The sequence below is a fragment of the Cyanistes caeruleus genome, chromosome 6, assembly GCF_971803275.1.
Source record: "Cyanistes caeruleus chromosome 6, bCyaCae1.hap1.1, whole genome shotgun sequence".
NCBI classification, from domain to species: Eukaryota; Metazoa; Chordata; class Aves; order Passeriformes; family Paridae; genus Cyanistes; species Cyanistes caeruleus.
Window position 1 is genome coordinate 31,052,590 of NC_141706.1, and position 23,550 is coordinate 31,076,139.

At 46.8% G+C, this 23,550-nt stretch overlaps 1 protein-coding gene and 3 long non-coding RNA genes across 4 annotated transcripts; 3 read left to right on the forward strand and 1 right to left on the reverse strand.

Annotated features, from left to right (window-relative positions):
• Positions 1-140: 140 nt before the first annotated feature.
• LOC111930204 (uncharacterized) lies at positions 141-2,184 on the forward strand. The gene is made up of 3 exons (XR_002865061.2): positions 141-226; positions 346-406; positions 2,102-2,184. It is a non-coding gene; the product is annotated as an uncharacterized LOC111930204 (long non-coding RNA).
• Positions 2,185-2,205: 21 nt separating this feature from the next.
• Positions 2,206-2,624, forward strand: LOC147652567 (uncharacterized). Its single transcript, XR_015287954.1, has 2 exons — positions 2,206-2,289; positions 2,443-2,624. It is a non-coding gene; the product is annotated as an uncharacterized LOC147652567 (long non-coding RNA).
• A 1,437-nt stretch (positions 2,625-4,061) lies between these two features.
• LOC147652568 (uncharacterized) lies at positions 4,062-6,320 on the reverse strand. Its single transcript, XR_015287955.1, has 2 exons — positions 6,092-6,320; positions 4,062-5,917 (listed from the first exon to the last, which is right to left on the reverse strand). It is a non-coding gene; the product is annotated as an uncharacterized LOC147652568 (long non-coding RNA).
• Positions 5,157-23,469, forward strand: SPINT1 (serine peptidase inhibitor, Kunitz type 1). Its single transcript, XM_023928151.2, has 11 exons — positions 5,157-5,230; positions 5,409-5,881; positions 13,404-13,555; positions 14,814-14,949; positions 16,041-16,211; positions 16,713-16,739; positions 17,662-17,787; positions 18,698-18,748; positions 19,593-19,763; positions 20,443-20,499; positions 21,548-23,469. Exons 2-11 carry the CDS (start codon positions 5,452-5,454, stop codon positions 21,742-21,744), a joined length of 1,518 nt encoding a protein of 505 aa, XP_023783919.1. The 5' UTR covers positions 5,157-5,230; positions 5,409-5,451; the 3' UTR covers positions 21,745-23,469.
• Positions 23,470-23,550: the final 81 nt, after the last annotated feature.

A 23,550-nucleotide genomic window follows, 5' to 3' on the forward strand; every position in this document is an offset into this window, starting at 1 on the left:
AGCTGAGCACAGGCATCATAGTACCAAACAGCTGTGACATTGATCCGAGCAGCAGAGCATCCAAGGGCATGAGTCAGATCCAGTTACACTCCTCCATTCTTGAAGCTAGTAATCTCCATCCCACACCTGTGACCTAAGATGGTGCTTCTCTTTCTTCCTGAGCTGATGGCCGTGGTGTGTGCTTAATTATTCAACAGGGCCCCAGCTCATCTTTCCACAGAACCAGGTTGGCCCCTTTCCCTTGAGTCCCAGACTAGTGAGGAACATTTCCCTTCAAGACAGCAGAAGCCACTCTCCACCTGCTTTAGAAAATAATCACTTTCCCTGTGGTTGAAAATGTGACAGCTAACACAAACCAGAGAAGCCAGCAGAGGTGACTGTATCAATACTACAGTGACAACACAAGGTAAAGAGGTTCTGTTCCTTCCTGGGAACAGGAATAGGCACAGAAAAAATGTTGTGCAATAAGACAATGTAGACAGGACTGAAGATTTTAAAAATCCAGAGCCCTAAGTGAGCTACCCCAGTGCACCCAGCATCTTGATGTCCATCATCCACTTGCTTTATTTTTCAGTGTCTGCTTGGGAGCGTGGAAACCAAAAAGGCTGCACTTTTGCCCTAGAGTTCTAGCAAGTAGAGGGAGAATGCACCCTCAGTTTCTGGAGGCATAGGGAAGCAGACCAGGATATCCAGCTCATACAGTCCCCATCTTCACCTGAGAAGTAGTGCCACCTTCCCATCAGCACAGGCTGGAAAGCCTCTACATTCTTCAGCCAGGTGTCACTGATCAGCCTTACTCCTTTCTCCTGACAGGCTTACCTTTCATAAGGCACTGAAAGGACACTGGGAAGGAATAATGGCAAGTGCCAGAGGAAAGCATCTCCCAGTTTGACTGATTGACCCAAAATTACACTACTTGGCACTGTCTCAGAGAATAGAGAGGTCTCAGCAATAAAGAGGTCAGGCAAGCTGGCCTGCCCACCTGCCCTCCCTCTGGCCTCTGTTACTGGCAGTCAAGTGAAGCATAAAGGCTAATGTCTCATCAGCAGTTCAGAAGGGTAAATGAGAAATAGTTATATCTACTCCTTTGGCACACCAATTTTCCTTGTCTGTGTCCAGCATGAGGCAGCATGTTAAGTAAGCATCTCCACTGAGGAAGAAGGCCCCCTTCCCTTTAAATACGTAGGTGAAGCTGACAACGTGAATTAGATGCCAAAATAATTGTTTGGAGATCTTTGGAAATCTGCCCATGTTGTTTGTTGCTAACCCTCTTGTTTGTTGAGTTCCCTCATTACTCTGCTGTTTCTCTAGAGGAAGAGGTCTGAGTCATGTATTTTCGTATAGCACAGAAGTTTCAGCAAGTCTTTGAACAGTGGAGTTGGAGACAAGAGAAGCACTGGCAGAAGAGGTGAAGGGGATCTTCCTTGTTCTCCAGCCTGCTTTCAACATTTTAGGCTTGCAGAGGCTGTACAGCTCTTGCACCAAGAAGTTTATTATGACCCAGTCCCCTTGAAAGGGTACAGTTCCATTTGCAGGGACTGTACTGCTCACACCTGCAGGGAAATTGCCATCTACAAGCAGAGGGGAGAGCAGACTTTCCCAGGGGGCACTGGCAGCTGCCCTGAAGGTGTTGAAAGATTTCTGGGAAAGCAGTTGCTGAAGGAAGTAATGGAGGAGAGTCCATAGGGAACCCTATGGCCAATCCTGTTCCACTCACAGATGCAATGAAGAACAAATCAAGTTGTCTGCGAGAAATTCAGTGGGAAATCTAAGTTTATTCTAGTTCCTGCAAACTGAGGGTTCTTTGCTTCATATTTCTATACCTATCCCCCTGTAAGAGTGTAGCATGGGCAGGACAAAAATGCAAATACTTTCTTGGTGTAACCAGTCTAGACACTATTTCCACTTCTTTCTTTCCCAGTGCTCCTGCCCTTAAGGGTTTACTTTGACCAGCAACATTTAAATAAAAACCAGTGCCGTGAAACTGTAGTCAAGAACATCCCCAAAGAAACTACCTTCCCCAAAGCTACCTCGATGCAATGGGAATGGCTCTCAGGAGGACTCAGCAGCCTGTCATCCTTTCTCCTCCTTTGCTCCACAGGACCAGTGGTTAGTCATAGCCTGATGAGATCCCTTCCTGTCTCCTTCCTCTGCCACATCTTTGTGCCGTCATTTGCATCCGGGTCTCACCCCTAAGCCACACCAGGAGGTTTAACCTGAGGCAAATACAACAAAACAAACAAGCAAACCTGTCTCCCAAGTGTTAATAACACATGGAGCTGTTCCCAGGTAAAACACAGCAGAATGGATTTGTCTGCAGCAGCTGATGGGACAAGCTGCTGTGAGGAAGTCATTGGGCATGGCGATGCCATGGGGCTGGGCTGCACAGCGGGGAAAAGGGGAATCTGAATCAAGTCTTCCTTATTTTTCTGCCTGTTGTAGCCACTTCCTCCTGGAAGGTGAGCACCCAGCTGCCGACAGGTGCTGTGGACTCAAGAGTGATCACACAGAAAGAAAGCGGGTGATGGAGGCTCCTGCACTGCATTTGTTACAAGGCATGCATGTCTAAGACCTCTTTTAGTCTTAGTCAAATATTAAACTATGGTGTGGTTTACCCCCCCTGAGTCATCCTTGTAATAGTTCTTTCCAGACTGAGAGCAGACACTTCAAAGACAGAAAAAAGTTAACAATGACTCACTGTTTCAGGACCCCTTCAAAACACTCCCAAGTTATAAAACCACACACCCTACTTTCCCTTCATGCTAACATGAATAATACATGTCTCAGCTGAAGCCATGAGAATTTATTCATTTTGCAGAAGACAAAGACTGTAATAGGATTTTGAGGTTAGGAGAGCAAACATTGAGTTGGAAGAAGAGCTGCTGCCACAGAGAGGGGTTCCTAGTAGAAGTTCTTGATCTTGGGCCCAATCTCAATTAAAAATTTAATTACTGAATTCCTTCAGAATAAACTGGGCATATTTAGAAACTGTGCTACTATTACTGAATATACTGAACAAAACTAAGTATAAAGTGACTTTAAAGACAGTTAGGATGAGCAGCAGAAAACCTTGCAGCAGAACTTAGCACAGCCTTCTGCTAAGAGTGAAAAACAAAAAAACACCTATTGTAAAGGCTAGACTTCATCCTCTTATGAAGGGGCTCATCCTTTCACAAATATTTTTATAAAGTGAGGGGAGACACTAGAGATGCCAATCAATGAATCCTCCCAGCGCTGTATTTGTAGGAATTACATTACTCCTATATTGCTTGGCACAAGCAGAAGAGACATCATGTCCATCAGGTTAGCAGGAAATCTGTGACAGATTTTGTAACACAACACTGCCGCTGAGATAGATTAAATTATTGCCAGTGAGACAAAAATATCAAACGGCAGTGTTTAGGCACAGTTCTACCAGTGTGGATACCCAAACACAGTTGCTGGTTTGCCATGGGACCAGCTGCTCTCTGATCTCCCTGCTCCTGTGTCAGAGAATTGCACCGACTCCACTCCTGGCTCCACTCCAAAGGCTTTGAATATTTTTCCAGGAAAACTCTATTCCAGGTTAAACACAAGAGAGAGTTCCCAGCAGAGCATCTCAGGCAATGCAGAACAGAAGGAGACAACCTTGTTGCCGTTTTTATTTCTCCTGCATATATTTAGATGTTCAAATACAACAAAACAAGCAAGGTCAGCTCCCCCTTTACTGCTTGCATGGTCTGCAGGCAGGTCCAAAAGATCTGGTTTGTAAATGGAGTGGAGACACCCATGCTTCTTCTGACAAAGGCTCATAAAGCTAATGAGGAAAGCAAACATCTCTAAGGAAATCAGCTCTGCAGATACACGTTTCCTCCTCTTAATTTTCAAGGGGTTTTTTTATACCTTACCACTGCCATATCGAAGTAATTCCCTTTTCCTAACAGATGTCAGTACTATACAAATGCCAACATCAGGCTGGAGAAAGTCATGAGAGGTATGGAAAAAATAATATTCTCACAATATTATCTTCCTGTGGTGCTTGTGACAGCCAGGAGACAGGGAGCATGTCTCTAAGGACGCTCAAGAAATCCTGTGAGGATACACCAGGCTGGATCAGAGATACAGAAAGAAACAGCAAGAATTGAAATGCTGGACACCAGAACCGTCTCCCAAACCACAAAGCCAACTCCTGTTTGATACATAGCTGCTGCTCACCACCTCTTTCTGAAGACATACCATGGAATGCTGTCTCAGATTTGCTGTTGTTATTTTAAGTGATGAAATATTTCACTATAAATAATGTCCAAGCAAATTACCAACACTCCCAGCTCTCCTAAGGACAATGACAGAGGGATAAGAGCACTTTACCCAGGGGTTTTAGGGCTGTTTACCAACAGAGATGACACAGGTGTGTGTCGAACAGAGGAATTTGATCATGGGTCTGCAAGTAGAAGCAGGAAGGAGGAAAATACATGGACAGGCAGCCTTTGCATTCCCATGCCCACAAACAGCACCATCCTGCGAGGCAAGGGCCCTACAACTAGACCACAGCTAACCTATATGAGATTGAGGACAACAATGGAGTGCTGCTCATGGGTGGAGGGTGATTACTTAACATTTTCACTGCTGCGGCAGCAGAGGTCCTGCCACTCAGGCAGCCTCCAAGTATGAACCCAAGTGCTTCCACTTTAAAAAAAAAAATAAAAATTATATATATAGTGTCCCAAGAACAGGGAATTCATGATCTAGGGATGTCTGCACTGGGCATAAAACTTCTTGCAGCAGCAACGGCGGTGGGCACTGCGGACAGGCTGCAAGGCTGACTCCTTTGGGTTAGCGAGACACGGCTAATGGTGCTCCCTGCCACTGGCTACCGGAGCACAAGGGCGACTGCCACAGGACACAGATCGCCTGCTTCTCGGCTTCCAGCTCCTTTGGAGCATCTAAGGATGCACGGGGATGCAGTCAGCACCCAGCAGGTGGGATGCTCGTCTAGAGCGGGAGAGAATCGCTCCCGGCCCCGTTCCAAGGGGAGTAGAAGATGGTATCAGCTCGTCTCTCCTCCCCTTCCTCTTACGCAATTCAGCAAGCAAGGGAGTGACTTGATTTTTTTCCCACCCCCCCACTCTCCCAGGGTTGGTTTTCACTTCCTGCGCCCGCCGAGCCTTTGTCTCCGCTGGACGCAGCTGAGCGCCGGGGGCGCGGCGGGGACGCCCCGCTCGCAGCAGCGGCTTCAGCCCAGGGCGCCCAGGTGGGGGCTCGGAGCACACCTGGGGACGAGGTGCAGGGTCGGGGGACACGGCGGCTTCCTCGGGGCGAGCCGGAATCCGGAGCGCAGCCTCGGCCGTGCTCCGGCTCCCTCTCGGCCCGGGCTGGCACGCACTGAACACCGTCCCTCTAAGCTTCCTATGTCTTCTCCCTTCCTTTAGGAAAGGATTGAAGTGTCGAGACAGTGAGAAGCGGGGCGCCAAGATGGCCAGAAGGAGTCCGGGTCCGTGGTTTGTGCCCTGGCTCTGCTTGGTGCTGGTGCTGGGCTTGGGCGAAGGGCAGAAGGAAAAAGCCTTCGGTGAAATGTGCCTGGAGGAGTTCACGGCTGGGCTGCCGGATTGGGTGCTGGACACGGGCGCCTCCGTCAAGAACGGAGCCACTTTCTTGTCGTCCCCTATGGTGCACCGGAGCAGGGACTGCATGAGAGCCTGCTGCAAGGACCCCGCCTGTAACCTGGCTCTCGTGGAGCAGGGCCCGGGCTCGGAGGAAGACCACATCCAGGGCTGCTTTCTCCTCAATTGCCTCTATGAGAAGGCTTTCGTCTGCAGGTTTGCCAGGAAGGTCGGCTTTCTCAACTTCTTGAAGAGGGACGTGTACGATTCCTACCTGGCAATGCAGAATCACAGACCTAGTGGTAAGGTGCCCGTAGTGGATCCCTGCAAACCTGGGTCTGGAAGAGCATTATGGTTACTCGGTGCCAGCTCCTCCAGCCGTCATATGAGCGGCAGTGCTGCCAAACACTCGGGGTAGAGTGATGCTAAAGATGGGGGTTCTGTGTTTTCTTATGCCACAAAGGTTCTCCCAAACCCCAGTAGTCATCTTTAAGCTCCGTGCCTCAGTTTACCTGTTAGTAAATGAATAAGGAATCTCCCTTTGGCCTGTTTGAAGCAGGTGGAGCATGTGATTACCGAAGTCAGAGTTTTTGCTACTTGACGATGTAGAGAAAAAGGTATTATTTTTCTTCTCCCTTCCCCTGGACCTTTGAGGTTGGAAAGTGAAATCCTCTAAAAATCTACACATCACCGGGTTTTAAAGGGCTGCATTAATCTCTTAATTGCTCAGGGGCTGGAGGCAGGATGCAATCCACTTACCTTTATTTAACAGCAGCCTGGATGGTGAGGTGTGTCAGTATTGCTCTGCTTGTTGGGGCTGGTCACTGCTGCTGGGAGAGGAGCAGCTGGAGGAGGCTGGATATAAAATTTCCCCTTTGGAGGTGGGTTTCTCCTCCCCAGTCCCTGTTTCCCTGCTCTAAAAGATTGCGCCTGGACACAGAGAGCCAGGTGGAAAATTAACTAATCTGAAGACGGCCACCTGCTATCTCCAAAGAATTGCAGTGTGCTCAGAAACACTAAAAACACAGCAGTTCCTCCTTTTGCTCCCTCCTTCTGTGTTTTGGTTGAAGCCTGGTAAGGCTGGCATGTTTCTAGCCTGGCTGGGACTTTGGCAACCATAACCAGTTCATCATTTGTTGATCCCTGGGCAGGGCTGTTAGGGCATATCTCAGTGGGTAATCCTACTCACACCCCCTCCCAGCCCATCTGTGGGAAGGAAAGGATCTGTGAAGATGGCAAGGGGAGCATCCAGGTGGGCACAAGGGCTTGATGACGTGAGCTGAATAGATCTTTGGTCTTCTGCTGGGATGTGCCAGCCTGAGGCCTTGTGGGTGCTGGAGGTGGGAAATGGCACCAAACTCCACAATGACCACTTCTCCATCCTGAGTAGCAGTGTGAGGGGTTTGGAGCAGGGCACAACTTCTCTGAAGCAACCCTCGGGTGTTGCTGGTTTGAACAGCAGTGTGGCAGAAATGGTCTTCCTGGTTCTCTGTCCATACTTATGGCTTCCTACTGGATTTTAGGGACTTTTGGTAAAAGTGTCTCGCTGTTTCACTAGTTCTCCCTCGTCTCCGTTCCAGGCTCAAAGTCCTTTTCACGGGAGCTGCAGTTAGGGAGGAACCGAAGGCCACATCCCCAAGACTGGAGGTGGCATGCTGGCAGCTGTCTAAACTCCTATATGCTTAGTTATAGGAGGAAAAGGGAATGCATCATCTCCACTACATCCTGATTTCACAAGATTAGATTAAAATACAATGTATTGTTGAGCAATTTAGCCTCTTTACCTCTGTGGAGCAGTGCCTCATACAAGAAGACTGTAAGCCCCTCGTCCCTTGACTGGTCCCAGGGTCTGGCATTCCCTGTGTGTGGACCCTTAGAAAGTGTCCCAGGGTCACCAGCCTCTCTGTGTGACCAGCAGTGACTTGTTTGCTAAAATATGGTGCCGAGCTGCAGCATCCCAGCCACCAATATGCAGTCTTGCAATCCGTCCCTAGCGCTCCTTTCACCGATCCTGGGATGGCTGTGGCAGAGCAGGAAGACCCAGGAGGGCTTATCAGTGAGAAGTGAAAAGCACTCCAGAAATGCAGTTCGGATTACTCTGCCTGGAGGCAGCCCTGCCTCTCCTCACTCACGTGGGGTTTGTGCCCCGGACTGCTGTGGGTGTAGGAAGGGCTCGGTCTCTTCTGCAGCCTGTTTGTCCTTTGGAGGGTGCTGGGTGCCAGGCAGGTCCCCAGCTGTGGTGACAGATGCTGGGCAGCTCACTGCTGTGTATTTGGATCATGCTGCAATGCTTGTGCTGTGCTTTGATGAGAAATGTGTTCCACTCCTCTCTGAAATTTTTAGGCATTCAATACCAAAAGCTTGCTGAATCATCTTGGATGACACTGGAGGGCTAGCAGGGGAAAGAGACCAAGGGAGTTATCTTACTGCAGAAATAGCTGAGCCCTCCTCACCACAGAAGTTGATGAGACACTTAAGAATGCAAATGTCCATTCTGATTCAGATACAAACCAGAAAAACCCAAACCAGAACCCCAAGCCCCTCCAGCCGTGATGCTGGAATTGGGTCCATGCAGGTCTGGACAGGAAGATGGATGTCTGGCTGTCACTGAGGGGGAAAAGGGGAAGGGCACAATGGGGCAGGTGCAGGAGGCCAGGTGATGGAGCCTCTGGGCACTGTGTCCACCTGGCAGCATAAGGAAACTACAGCATTTTGGTCTGGGACCTTGTAGGGGTGCCTGAAGAGGTCAGGTGAAACAAGCATTGAAGGAAGCTGGTTTTGGCATGTCAGGTCTTCCTCCTAAAATCTTGGCCCATGTTTTAGACTGGAGACAAAACTATTTTTCCTGCTGTTGTGCTGTATCACTGCTAAAAGGTGAAGTTTTGTGACTACTCTGGATCCCAGGTTACTGTCAGCCCTCAGATTCTGGCCCTAAGGGTCTGCAGGAAGCTTATCTGCTGCTTTATCATGCATTCCTTTCTTTTCATTTCCTTGTATGTGCTGCTGTCAGGTGTCCTAGGAGCCTTTACCTGTATCACTCTTCCAACACCCTCTGCAATCATAAGAATTAAATGTACGTTTTTTCTAGTGAATAATGAAATACCCAGTTAGTGATCCCAGTGGGTGACATTAATCTAAAAAGTCACACGTTGTAGGACCCACACTACTCCTGCTACTACAGGGAACAGACCTGTTGAATTTAGAGGTTTATGTATCTTTAGGAGGAGACTAGGTAACACTTGAAAGAGAGCACACAACTGGGGACTGATGAATGGACAAATTAAACCTTGGAGTGTTTCTGGAGCCTGATGGAAGTAGCTGAAAGCTGGGAGAACATATTCTTGCAGTGCTCTTGCCCTCATTCAAGCATCCACAGCGAGACTGTTGGCAGCTGAGCACAGGGACAGAGGTACCTGCTGTAACCCACTGTGGTCACTCTTACAGTGTTATGACCTCAGAAAAACCTGTGGGTACAGGAAACAATGAGTACAGCTGAAATCTGGGTTCTGCACATCTTCTGAATATATTTTCAGTATTGTGCAGAACAAGAGCTTCTGAGTTCTTTGTAAGTTGGAGAAGACAGCTTGGCACTGTCTCTTATCTGTTTCAGCTAATGTACAGCCTGAAGTCTCTGATGTTATTGTTAAAAGGCATGATCTGCTTAAATGATTCCTCAGCCTGAACTTTGGTGCGAGTTTTCTGCCTGGCTCATCCGGGAGGGGCAGGCTCACCATGAACTTTATTGGTTATAATGGAGCCCAGTGTTTAAGTAACTAGCCAGCTTATTCTGGTCTAGGCAAACCAGTTTTGGGTGTGAAACTGGAAAATAACCTCCCTGAACCTTTGTCCATTTCTTGAAGTAAACCTTTTGTGGTTCTTGTGAAATGCTCAGTGACACTCTCCTACTCCTGTTGAATCCAGGGCTTGTGAGTGGGAGACGGGAAGTGCTTGGGAGCCTCAGGGTTCTGGTCAGATATGTCTGTTCCTGCCTCACCATGGAGGGGGATTTGCAGGCTAAAACTTTGGTAATGCTTTCTGAAAGGAGAGCTCCCCAAGAGTGAAGCTCATGCCTCCTCAAATGCTTGGTCCCACGCTGGTTTCCATTCTGTGGGCAACCAAAATAAGCAGCACTGGGGCTGGGACAGGTCCCCCTTTGGCCGGTGCTGTTGAGGCCTGAGCCAGCTGCTCATCCTTAAGCTGAGGCCAGGAGATGGGAAGTTGCACAGTCAGTACCCACAGCACAGATTCAGAGGCTAATGTGTACTGGAAGAGTCCTGGCAGACCAGCTGGTCCAGCTCCCTGCTCAGAGTGGGTGATGAGGGGCTTCCACTCCTTTTGCTGTGAAATTAGTGTTTGTCATGCAGTGTTTACTGAAGTGGCTACATCATGTCCTGTCTCCAGAGCTCCAGTTTCCTCAAAGAGACTGGAGGTACAAACCAATCTTTACTAAAATGGCATAAATACCTGTGGGAGAGTCTTTCTCTCTGCCTGCTAAAGCAAATAGGACTGGTTTCCCACATTCTGAGGAAGGATGGAGGGAACCTAGTGGCAGCAGCATCTTAACTTACTCTGAAAATATAGTCCATTCAGTCATACTGTATTGTTTTAGAGAGGTTAAGTTGACCTGCTGTGTGCACCACTTACAAACCACTACAAAAACCTCTAGAAACTAATGCTGAGAGCTGCTTGGCTGTGCATGAGTTGTTAGAAAACTGCATGGCTTTATCATGATTGTACTTGCTGCCCAGCCAGGATGAAGCCCTAAAGTAAGAGCCTGTATTTCTCTTTCTCCAGGCACTGCATTTTGTTGCCTTGTTCCCTTTTCTCTCTTTCCACCTTAGGCAAATTAATGCTGTGGCGGCATGCTTCATTACCTCTGCCCATGGAAATGGAGAGTTTTCTAGTGTGGATGGGTGAGGAAGCTGTTCACTGTCGAATGCCTTCCCTGGAAGCAATGCAGGAGCAGAACTTCAGCATTTGTGGGAAGAGCCACACTGCTGCCCACCTGCTTTTGCAGCAGACAGGTTCTGCTGGCTTCTGATACTTGAAATCTCCACGGTCCTGTGTCTCATGGGTGGAACTTGGATGGCCTTATTTTTGTTTCTGTCTCTGTTCCTGGCCTGGTCAGTGGCTTTGAGCAGTGGCTTCTGTCCCCTGTGAGGTCTTTCCCTTCCTGGTGCCTCAGTGTTCCCAATGCAAGCCATGCTTGCAAGTTGCTTCTGCAAAGACAATCAGTGATGGGCTGTAAGGGCCCCTCAGTCACCACAAGAAAGCTTTCCAGCTCTTTCTAGTGACAACTTCAAATCATTCTGAGGTATTTTTAAGCATTGCTTTGTAGTCTCAGCTACGCAGGGTGTATCTGCATGAGCTCTGGAATGGAGGAAATCTGGTTTTCTGTAGATCTCAAGGGCAGAAGCTATTCTGAGTTCCAGAAGAGCAAAACCTCCAAACTGTGAGCTATGCAAGTACATTCTGCCATGGGACTTCAATGCCAGATTGAACCTGCAGTGCCTGCAGGTTTGCATAGCAAGGTCCCTAGTGGGATCTCTCCCCCTACTTAGATGCTTACTTTTGAAGCACTTGTGGAAATTTTATTACCTTTTAAATTCCTGTTCCCCCATCAATTTTGGTTCAAGTTAGCTCATCAGAGGTGAAGCCAGACAGCCACTGACTGCACGAGCTTTAAAACACAAAGAAATGTTTTAAAAAGTGAAAATCAGGGTCTCGGGTGTGAATACAGTGTGAGTAATAAAACTTTTTAAAGCAATTTCGGTTTCCTCTATGGAGCTTTCCTCTGGAATCATAAAGGAAAGATACATCCCCTACTGATGTGTTATATAAATGGGAGTGGAAATTGTCACTTACAATGTGACTCCAGGAGTATGTTTCACAGTAAAGAGCATGCCACAGACAGCATCATAAAGCTTTAACCTCCCTGTTAATTACAGAGTTTTACAGCAGAAACTTTCTGTGGTCGAAGGAGCATTATAGCAAAGGTAACTTTCATTTTTCAGAGCAAAACAGAGTGGAGTCTTCGTTGTACAAGCAGCTTGCTGATACTCTGGGTCAGTCAGTGCTTGGTTCTGAAGCTCAGGTGGAAAACAGCCACGTTGCCAGGGAAGGCTTCATACGGTCAGTGTGGCAGAAATGCTCCAAAGTCACTCAACTTTCAGAGAGCTTAAGGAGAAAAGGAGTAGACTTGAAAAACAAGTTCTTAATTTCTAGTGAGCATTACTCCTTAGCAGTCACCACAAATAAGGAAATACTCTTGACGACTCTTCTGGATGTGAGGCGAGTCAGTAAATTTGGCTAATCAGAGATGGGAACTGGACAAGATGCTGACCAGTTGAATAGAACTGAGCTTTTACTTGATCATGCAACCCACAACCCAAAGTAACTGGATGTTTGGCCTGTAATTTTTTTGTTTAAAGTGTACATGCTTCAAAATGTCAAGGAAAAACATGATTTTGAGTCACGAATTAAGGATCAGCCTCTGTGTTGTTGAAAAACTGGTCTTTTTCTTGTGCAATTGCACCCACCTACTGGGCTCACCCTGGCAGGATGGTGGCAGGGAGTAGGCTGCCTTTCTCCCTGCCAGGCTCCTGGTGTTTGCCTAGCAGGAATGTCAGGAATGTGTCCCCTTTCCAGAGCTTGCAGCAGTGTGTACAGGGTGACAGAATAACTAAGTGGCCTGTTTTAACGTCACGTTTGTTTGTTCATATGCGTTGTATTAAATGTCCCTTCAGTAGACTGCAGCAAGAGTCAGCAGCTGGGATCTGAATCCAGATATACAGGATTCAAACAGGAAATTAGGAGCAAGTCTGCAACAGTGAAAATAATCAGCTAATGGAGTAATTTTCTAAGGGGTTTGGACACTGATCCTCTCCTTCAGTCACAGTTGATATAACAATGTAATGGCAGGGTGATTTCTGTCTAGCTTATGAATGATGGTTGGTGCCTTTACAAAAGACTCAGGCTGAGCTGGAGCACTGAGTCTTGGATTTGTTACAGGTGATACCAGGTGGAGTTTTACAGGCTGTGAGCTATGCACAAAGCTTGTGATCAGAGACATTCAGGCCAAAAGGAGTTATGAGTCAGGCTCAGTGGTGTCATTGTATAGGCTGTTCTTGCTGGCACGGGCAGGGATCAGTTTTCATCTCTTGTACTTATGGTCTGAAAAAACATTTAATAGATTGTGGAAATTGCTGATAAGCTAATCCATGGAATGGTACAAAATCAGTGATCTCATGAATGGTGTTTCTGTGCTGCTTTAAAGGCATGTATGTCAGATCATGGGGTGGAAGATGAGCTGGAAGAGAAATACTTCCCATCCAAGTCCCACATTGTGTAGCTCTGGCTAAATACACTGACGTAGTGCTTAGAGATAGTGGTAAGAATGATGAGGGTCGGTTCCACATTCTTCAGCACTGACATTAGGCTGTTTCCCTAAGTGAAGGGAAGACATTGCTCTGTGCTGTTCTGTGAGGATGTGGTCCCACTCTCAGAAGCACAGTGGCCGTAGCCACAGGGCCACATTCTTATGATGGTTCGTGGGGACAGAAGTGCCCATGGAGCCAACTGTCTCAAAAAGACTGCCATAGTGGGTTGTGGGCATACTAAATTAGTGAGGGCAGTAAAAATGGTACTGACTGTCTATTGCTCAGGCTGCAAGGAGCACAGCTGTATAAAAGTGTTTTCCTTTCAGCAGTTGAAGTCTGATTGATTTAGCCTGGAAGAATCGCCATCCCTTTTCTTCCTGTAATGGAGACAAGGACTAGACCCTTCAGCCTCTTACCCAAGCCTTGTTCTACGTTTCTTCTGCAGATGACCACCCTCCAATAGCCCGTGCTGTCAAGGACATGAGGGTACAGCCGGGAGAGCCAGTGATGCTGAGAGGCACAGAGAGCACGGATGACCATGGGATAGTCAGCTATGAATGGAAACAGATCCTGGGCAACCCCTCTGCAGAGATGAAGGTAGGGAGCTGCAGGGAATAAGCAGCTTGCTCAGTGGCACCTGTGGTCTGCACTGGGCTGGTCAGTCAGAGCTCTGACTTAAAGGTCACCTTGTCCTTCCCTCTTTAAGCCTGTTCCCAAAAACTATAGAGCACTCCTTGTGGTTGTCCCCCTCTCTCACATACTACTTAGAAGTGTCATTTTTGACCTCATTAGGTCTCAGGCTCCCTGCACAGAGTGCTATCACAAGCCTTCCTGAGCAGCACCTGACCTGCCTGGGTGGGAGCAGCTGACAGGGCAGAGCTTCTATGCAAGAGCTGCCTCTGGTCCCAAGATCCTGTAGTTCAGTGAAGGGCCTTCTCTTAGTTTTACTCTGTCCACCTCGGTGCATTTCCTCTTCTGTCTCTGAACAATCCAGTCTCAAGCTCTGTTTCTGTTCTCCTGGGGCTTTTCCTGGACCTTGCTTCTCTTTAAAGCATTAAGTTCTTCCTCCTATTTTATCTGAGCTGGAGCTGAACTCATGACTTCTGTCTGGATCCAAGATCTCTGGGGTGTGAACACAGCCTATTTGCTAGATGTTAAAAGTGAATTGTGGCTTTGGAAGGGCAAATTATTTCTTTCAAATTTCTGCAAAATGCTTTGGAAAGCCATGGGGTTGATATGGAGTTCTTGCAGCACCTTTTGAAAGAATTAGCAAATGAGTACATCAGGCCAACAACTGATTTAGAACATCAGCAGTGACAAAGTTTAGAGGACCAAGGGGACTCTGTAATTCAGCAAGTGCTCCTTTCCTTTTCCATTTGCCCTGGCCCAACCAATGCAACTTCTGGGGAGGGGGGAGGTCCCCTAATATTTTGCTGTGTTAACTACATAAAAATTATACATGGCAAGGCTATGTTCTTTTGAAATCTAATTAAAACCAGAGGTAGCATGGAAATGAAGGTCCAATTCTTTTTAAAAAGTAACGTAAATGCTACAGGTATTTCTGTCCTCTCCAAAGAGTTTTATTTTCTCTTGTGCTTTCACAATGCCCCAAAATTAGATGAAAAATCTAATTATGCTTGTGATACTTGTTCTCTTTCTCTTCCAGCTGGGTACCAGTCTATGGGTTTGTGGGAATTGTCTAGCATTGAGACATTTTTCTTGCCTGACATCTGCTTGAAGGTTTCCATCTAAGTTCCTTTCTCCCTAATGCAGGAACATGCACCTTGCATACCTTCAGTCACTCCTTCCTTAGAGGTACTTTTCTCTTACATAAGCCTTTCTTTTGCATTCTCAGAAGCACGAAGATGATGTAGAAATCTCCAACCTCCAGGTGGGGACTTACGTCTTCCAGCTCACTGTCACAGACACTGCACAACAGCAAGACTTCACCAACATCACCATCGTGGTGTTGAGTTCTGAGCAAACAGAAGGTGAGCCTTAGCCCACACATACCCACCTGGAGTCATTGAGCTGTTCTAGCATTATTGGTGCTATTCTCAGAGACACAGATGGGAGAACAGCACAACCAAGAGCCTGGACTTGAGTGTCAGCTTTTCCCAGCAATAGCCTGCACCAGTAGTGCGAGGTCCCTGCATTCAGTGATCTATTTTGGGGTTTTCATGTACCCTTGCAGGAGATGGTGCCTGCAATAACCCAATCTGCTCTGCCTGTCATTGCTCTCTGCTGGGTGACAGCTCAGGGTGCAACTGAGGTTGCAAAAGAGGAGAACGTGAAAGGTCTTGTTGACTCTGTGGTTTTGCTGTGAAGGCACTTAGGTTGCAGGGTAGGTGGAGTCATCTGCAAGACATTTGATGTATCCCTGGCTTTATATTTTTTTTCTTTACTGGCTTTGTTTAATGATGAAAATCTTTGGCATTATGAGTATATTAGGAGGAAGGAGCTCTTGGATAAATGGTTGACTAGTAGCTGAGCAAGGGATGTCTTCTCCTACCTCAGGTACCATAAAAAACATCAGGTGATGGTAAAGGTCTGACCAAGCTCCAATACCCCACATTCAACAGTGTGCAGAGGTTGGTCAATCATAGTAGAGATTTGCTCTTTCTTTGGAAAGAGTGCAAGAACCTGACATGCTATCAGTAAATCTCTACTATGCTTGACTAATCCCCTAGGATTTTGCAGCTAGGAGATTTTTTTTAAGCAGAAGATGGTGTCTTTGTGTTTAATAACCATGTATGAGTCTCTTTTTGACCTCATGTAATCTTTGAAAAGCAGCAACCTCCTGAAGCAGGGAGTTTCACAGCTTAACTATGTGCTGTGTGGAGATGCAGCTCCTTTTGTTTTATGGATGTGGCACCTTCTAATTTGGTTTTGTGACCCTCCCTTTCATGTAAAAAGATTAATTCCATGATTCCCTACTCTCCTTCTCCATGTTGGTCAAGACTTTATAAACCTTTCAGACATGTCCTTTGGAAGATTTTGTTTGCCTTCACATATACAAAACAGAAAGTCTTCCAAAGGACTTAACCTAACCCAGACCCTTTGCTGTTAACTTTCTTGACAGAGCATTGTTTGACTCCAAAAAAGGTGGGTTGGTGTCGGGGATCTTTTCCACGCTGGTTTTACAACCCGAGCCTTCAGCAGTGTGAGGAGTTCATTTTTGGTGGCTGCAAGCCCAACAAGAATAACTATTTACGGGAAGAGGAGTGTGAACTCGCCTGCAAGAATGTCAGAGGTGAGTCCTTCAAAAATCCAGCCCCCTTTTTCTCATAGGATTGGGATGACCATCTGAAACCTAAATTCAGAGAGCAGCATTGTGCAGTTGGGGGTCAGAAGTGCTTCACTCCCAGAATCAAATTAATCTCCCTCCTTGGCACCCTCAAGCCACTGAGAACCATTTAGTGCTGCTCAGACAAATGAGCTGAGCCTCTGCCAGGCCCATTGCAGTGGACAGCTTAAGGAGGTTAAACCTTTGGAAAAGAAAGACAATTTGGAAATGGTCTAGCTTGTGGTGGGAAATTCCTCTGTGCTCCTCCAGGCCTGTCTCATGTGGGTACAAATCATCTGGATCTCTGAGTTGTGGGCATCCATATTTCACCTCTGTTATCCAGGGCCTCCTTCCAGAAAAATCCGCTCTTCTCATGTGATACATGAAGGCAATATAAAGCTGATCTTAAGTTGACAAAATGCTCTGGTGGTAAATTTATTTTATTTTATTTTTCCCTTGTCTCTTCAGGTTCTGTTGGTGGGCGACAACAGCCAGGTGAGTCTCCCATAGGACAGTGTAATCCTACTGCAAGCTTGGGCTGGGTGTCTCATGTCCATTCCTGTGGCTTTTGATTAGGACTCAGTGTGGAAAGTGGAGCACTGGAGACTAATTTCTTTACTAAGCCTTTCACTTTCATGTCATAGGATAATTTAGATTGGGGATTACCTCTAGAGGTCATCTGATCCAACCCACTATTGAAAGCAGGTCCAGCTTTGAGTCACACTAGGTTGCTCAGCACTGTATGCAGTTCAGTTTTGGGTATCTCTGAAAAAGGAGATTTTGTCTGGTCAAAATGTGCCAGTGTTTGATGACTCTCATGGTAATTTTTTCCCCTTATATTGAATTGCTTTCCCTTGTTTCATCTCCTGTCTGTTGCTACTCATCCTATTGCTGTGCTCCAAAATGAATGTCTCTTTTATAATTTCTGTCTTCTCCTCATGGTAGGAGAGCCTTGTGCTCCAGGCTCTTGCTGAGATTACTCTTGTATGCCAATGTTTTTTGTCACTGGGGAGCTCAGAACTGGGCACAGTACTCAGCACTTGGGACCACCTCTAGAGCAAAGAGGTGTGAAGCTCTTGCAGCCCAGTGTGCAGGTTTCAGTTTGGCTTTCCTAGTTTAATCCCCCATGCTTGGGCAGTATCTCCATATTCTTCCTGAGTAGCTCATTCTTGCTTCCAACTGCTAAATACTTCTTTCTGAGAGGAAACATGGCTGTTTCCAGAGCAGTGTTTCCTTTATAAACAGGAATTTATTTTTTTTCTTTTTTGAGTCTAGGGTGTCACTGAGGAGAGATCTTTACCAATCTGCCTTGTTTCTTGTTTGCCAGCCCTATCAGCAGCTTTTAAGTCCTTCGTAAAGCATCTGACAGGGAGGAACAATGAATTTTAATGAGCTATCTGAACTGTTTCTGATGCAGTATGCAATGGGAACTGTCAGGCCCCCTTCTTCAGATGCAAGGATGGTTGCTGCATTGATGCCTATCTAGAGTGTGATGAAACTCCCGACTGTGCTGATGAATCGGATGAGTTGTACTGTGAACAATGTAAGTACTTTAAATTCTGGCTCAGACAGCTTTACAATCTGCTCAGGAATGGGTCCAATGTAAGTTACTGGTGCTTAGTCAATACTTTTGGTGTCTTCTGTTCTTACTCCTGACCCTGCATTATCTCTTTACACAGTATCACACAGGTTCTGCCATTTCCTGTAGCTCTGCTGACTTCAAGAGATGACCTTCCTTCTGTGTGACCTTCACGCCTCTTAAATACGCGCTTTGACTCTCTTCTCTGCACTTACCTGTAAGACTTCAGTCCTGTCTTTCTGTCCCCTTTCAATATTTTTCTCACTGAATGACCTTACCTGCTCTCTTAGAGTTGCTAAATGGGGAAGGAAACCATTGTTTCTCAAAGTCTGTCCAGCGGCACAGTTCCCTTAATATCCTCTTATGCTAATGTACATGCGCAGTGCTGAGATGCCCAAATCCACCCTATCTCCTCCCTTCTTCCGTCCCTCCACCTCTTCTGAATTCCTATCATCTCTTTCCTATGTGTGGGTGTTTTGTTGCCTTTTTAGATTTGCAAGCCTATGCTTCATCTCTCTTGCCCTCTCTTGCATTCTGCACTAGTGCTCTTTTATATTTCTTAAAACCTGGAGTGACTTTTCCCATACTTCTTGATGGAAAACAAAAATGAGAAAGCAGCCTTTTTTTTCCTTAGTTTTGTCTCTGTATCTGTGGATTGGAAATTGGGAAGAGTTCCTTGTTACGACATTTTTTTTTTCCCATGTTCCTCTCATAGCTTTGAGATGTGTAAGAACATCAAATGATATCTTGCTTCCTCTGGCTTGTGATAGCAAAGGAATGTGCAGGAAAGCCCTGTCTGCCCATGTATGCATGGACAGAGGCATTTCTTTTCAACTGGTGAGAGAAGTTTTAACAGGAAATGTTTCCCTTGCAGATGCCCGTGAGTTCAATAGACTGCAGAAAATCAATGTCACACATAAGCAAGGTATGTACCATCCAGAGCACCTAGGCTGACCTCTGCCAGCTTTTGGTTTTTTCTTCAGTTTGTTGTTCCATGGTAAATCTGCTTCCCTCTATAAATCCAACACCAGGTGTAGCATCAGGGTAGTCCCTGTACTGAAAATGAGCAAGGGCCTATTCTCTGGCCTTGAGGACAGCTGTTGACAGCAGGCTTTCACTCTCCTGCCTAAACTTTTTCCATCCAGGTAGGTCTCATGCATGTTGGTTGCTGGGCACAGTACCTGGCCTGTACAAAACCCTGCAGCACGTTTTTTTTGGAAGTAGTGCAAACCAAAGTAGTGAGGGGGACACAGCAATGTCTGTGCTCAATCCCACATCTTTGCCTTGTTTGTTACACTGTAGACAGTGGACCTATCACTGGGCTAAAAGAGTATGTTCCAAGTCACTTAAATGCAGCTCTGTTGTAGAGGAGACCTGAGCTGATGTGTGGTTTCTGTGTGTCCAGCGTCTTCATGTTCCCTTCTGCCTCCCAGGGAGGACAGATGTCCTGGGGTGACAGTTTCCTCCCTAATTTGCCCTAAACTAGGACAACAGGTCATTTCCACAGGGGAGTGCATCCAAGGTTTACCATGACTGCACACTCTGATGTTCTTTTTTCTGCTTGCTAGTTGGATTTATGGCAGGTGCCAGCTCGCCTTGGCATTGCCAATTTGACCAGCTGGCAAGTGAGCACTGGGGACATGAGAGACACTGTTCTGGCTATGGATTTCCTCTGCCATCCTGCTTGTGCTCTTTTGTTGTGAGCAGAAAATTTTGCTGCTCTGGGAAGACACTGCTTGAGCTAAAGCACCTCTGCCTTGCTTTGCCAGGCCACTGTGTGGACTTGCCTGATACTGGACAGTGCTCCGAGAGCATCCCCCGCTGGTACTATAACCCGTTCTTGGAGAAATGCGACCGCTTCACCTACGGGGGCTGTGATGGCAACAGCAACAACTTTGAACAAGAGGAAGAGTGCATGAAATCATGTTCAGGCATCACAAGTAAGCAAGCATACATAGTGAGGGCTGGAGTTTTACTGATCAAACTGGGAAAACCATTTCAGATTAGGTTCTGTGGTCCCAAAGAGGCAGCGTCTTGGGAGCTTTCAGTCAAAGCTGCTCTGCTGGCAAACGCTGGCCATGACCCACAGTATGGCATATGGGAGATGGTGGATTACAGCATCTTTCTGCAATGCAGCCTGTCATTTCACAGAGCTGGAAAGCATTTTGGGTGCTGATGTTGAAAAAGAGACAAAGGAGGATGACAAAACTAACCAGAGGTATATCTGCTTTGAAGAGAATCTAACCTCCTAGCTTGGCTCCAGGTCTCCCCAAGTGAGAGGCGAGTAATTGAGAAAATCCTCCATGACACATAGTAGCCTGAATTTTTAAACAAAAAAGGAAAATAGTTACACTGTACACTTGGTATGTATTGCTTTGGAGGCCAACAGGAAGAATTCTGCCAAACTGTATTTGTTAAGATGCAGACTACCTCTCTCAGCTACGCTGGACCTCACAGCCTGCCCTGAGAGCTGAGTACCGTGGCTGTGGAGAAGGGATGCTGTGTGCACTCAGTCACTTCAGAGCACTGGAAATATTCTCCTGAGAAACCTGTCTTATCCCCTGTTCACAACCTTCTTTGTAAAACTTTTTTTCCCCCCTCTCTGTGTTCCAAATTTAGAAGCAGATGTCATTGGCCGAAGATGGGAATCATTTGAGTCCCAAACTGCTATGTTAAGTGAGTAACAATTTTCCCAACCAGTCTTTCTTGTTGCTTTTCCTTGTCCTGAAAAATTCATTGTATTTCCTTGCAGGAGTAGCCTTCTCTCCCACACCCCTTTTGAAGCTGAGGGAGCAGTGTGGGATTTTTGGGATGCTGGCAGTGGCAGGAGGTGCTTCTGTGCACTGTGCTTCTGTGGCCCATTTTTTCCTGTGTCTGTGACTTGGTAGCTCATACAGAGAGTCCTGTTCTTCTTTCCATCAACTTGTATGAATGTTCCACTGTTCAACGTCAAAAAATGGAAAGTAAATCTCTTCCTAGGGGCCAATTTCATATAAGGACTACTAACTTCTACAAGAAAGAAAGCTCAAGTGGATATGTGAATAATATCAAGTACTAGACTGTGGGGAAGTGTGATGACCCTATACAACCACTCTACAACACTAAAAAAGCCTAACACTATTGAAATACAAATTCTTTTTAAAATACCACATGAAGATTATTGCTGTTAAATCCTAGAGATTGATTTAATGTTTAAATTCACATTGTCTCTCAAATGCATCATGTTTGACTGTCTCCACTGATGATGCAGGGGTTTGGTTGGTTGGAGAACAAGTGCTCACACCAGTGCCAAGAGTACTTTCCCACAAAGTTAGGATGGCCTATCCTCCATAGCTTTGTCCCAGCCAGGAGGTGCCTTCTGTGACCACCCTTTGGTGGCCTCCCTGTTGAGGTATGACACAAGGCTGCTGTTGCAGAAGGATTTGATGTTCCTAGGATTGTCAAATGGCCAAGCCTGCCAAAGTCACGGAACAGCCTTTAGAGGGCGTGGTGTATCTGGGAAATGATGGGAAGTATCATTTGGGAGAGACAGGCTGGCCGTGCCATGCATTGCCATCTTTCTTTGCTGATGTGCAGTGACCACCCTGCTGTCAGGCCAGCTGTTGCCTCTTCTCTTTGCCAGCACAATTTCTGCAAGTGGCTTTTGTGCTTGCTTTATCCTGGCCACTCGTGTGCATCAGAGTTTGCAGGGCATCCTTTCTAACATGTTCATGTATTCCTGCAGCTGCCTTTGAGGTAGTCATTGCTGTGCTCCTCGGGATCTGCATCATGGTGGTCCTGGTGTTCATTGGCTACTTCTTCCTGAAGAAAAGGAAGAAAAACGGCCGCCGCCGTCAGCCTCCTACCGCTACCAACTCAACCCTCTCCACTACAGAGGACACTGAGCATCTGTTCTACAGCAGTGCCACCAAACCAGTCTGACCTACAGCCTCTCCCTCCAGCTCAGCACTGGGGCACTCCCCAAAACTTCTGGAGTTCTGTTTTTAGACACAGGTCTGTGCCTGAAGGACTCATTCTCAGTGAAGACATTTGGAGCATCAGGCCGAGATTTAACTGTGATTTGACAGTACTAGTATTTGTGATTGTCTAGGCTAAATGGCTGCTCTGGAAAGTGAGGAACTGGGAGCATTCTGTTGCTCTCTGATATCCATCCGTTCCTAACCTCAAACAATCCAGTGAAACTCTGAATTACGTCTTTTTCCTGCTCAAACCTGGAGCACAACTTTGCTCAACTTCCTGAAGGAACCTGGAACTGGATCTGGGTAGCATTCATGTTGGTGAATGGTGCAAGCTCACCAGAACCAGCAATTTCACTTTCTGCCACTTAACCTTGTATTTTCCTCCCCTTCTCCAAGTCCTCTGCAAGGTGCCCTGCCTTGCAGCAGTCTACCTGGTTGTGATGCATCTCTTGAGGTCTGTGGAATTCACATATTCATTCAGACCTGATCCAAGGGCTCTGTGACACTCTCAGGCAGTTCCTGTTTTCAACATGGACAGAAACAGAAATACCTGCTTAAGTCACTAGGCTTTGTTTTTTAACAGAAAAGCACACCTAGACCTTTTGGTGGCTGGCTGCTGTGTTTCAGTCTCCTGTGTACAGTACGTGTTCACCATTTTTCTCTGTGAATTGCCCTGGTTGCTTTCACAGTGTTCAGACTGAGCCCAAACACATTGAGAAAATATATTCTCGCATGAAGTAAATGTCCATACTTTTCCTGCTGATGGTGCAGGAAAGCTGCAGCTTTGATTTTACTGCATATTCCTCAGCACACGGTGTGACCTGAGTCTCTGGCATCTCCTGGAGCACAGGAGTGGGCTGGATACCACCAGCTAGTGTCCACAGGCTTCCGTGTTCCTGCTGGCTCATCCCTCCTGATGCAAGATGAACCCAGCCTGGCTCCAGGAGGTCTAAAGCTCATCTCTGGCCCCAAGGCAGCACATGATATCCCCACTTTGGCAATGTCTTGGTCCCAGTCCTGGTCCTGTAGGTTCCCCTGTAGTCCCCTTGCAGTGAGATGCTTCCAGGCTCTGTCCTGCAGCATCTGCTGGTCCATGCTTGTACCTCAGTAAGCTGAAGATTTCTGTTGAGGCAGAAGCTATTTGTGAAGGGCCTGATGTGCTGACATGTGTGGGGCTGGCACCAATCCCTAAACTTACAGTGCCTGCTGCTCTTGGAAAACTGCTGTGAAGAGAGAGGAAACCTGTGTGTGTGTGTGTGTGTGTGTGTGTGTGTTTGTGTTTGTGTAAGAAGCATAAATCTATGTATCTATGTACAGACTTCAGTTTAAATGCTTGGACTCTTTCAAGGCTAAGGGCAGGGTGGTTCTGGAATGCTCTCATGAAGCCATTCCCAGCTCAGGACACTGCTCAGGTCCTCTCGAGGGCAGTGGCAGGAGAACTGCCTCCTTGGGCTGATGCCTGGGCTGAAAGGAAAGAAACTGCTGCCCAGAGTCTGCGTGTCTCTCCCCATCACAGGCATCTGCCTCAGCGTACCTGGGTCAGATTCCTCCTTTTCGTGATATGTCTCATATCGTTTCTTCCATCTCTGTTTTTTCCCACAGCCTATCATGGCCTATGCAATAAACCTAATGTCTTGATCTATTTTTTTGTGTGCTCACTGATAATAAAAAGGAGATGTTTGTCTTATCTGGCTTGGGAGTGGTGTCTGAGGAGCAGTGACCTGCAGAGAGGGCAGGTACCATTCCCATGCCTACTATCTCACAGCCT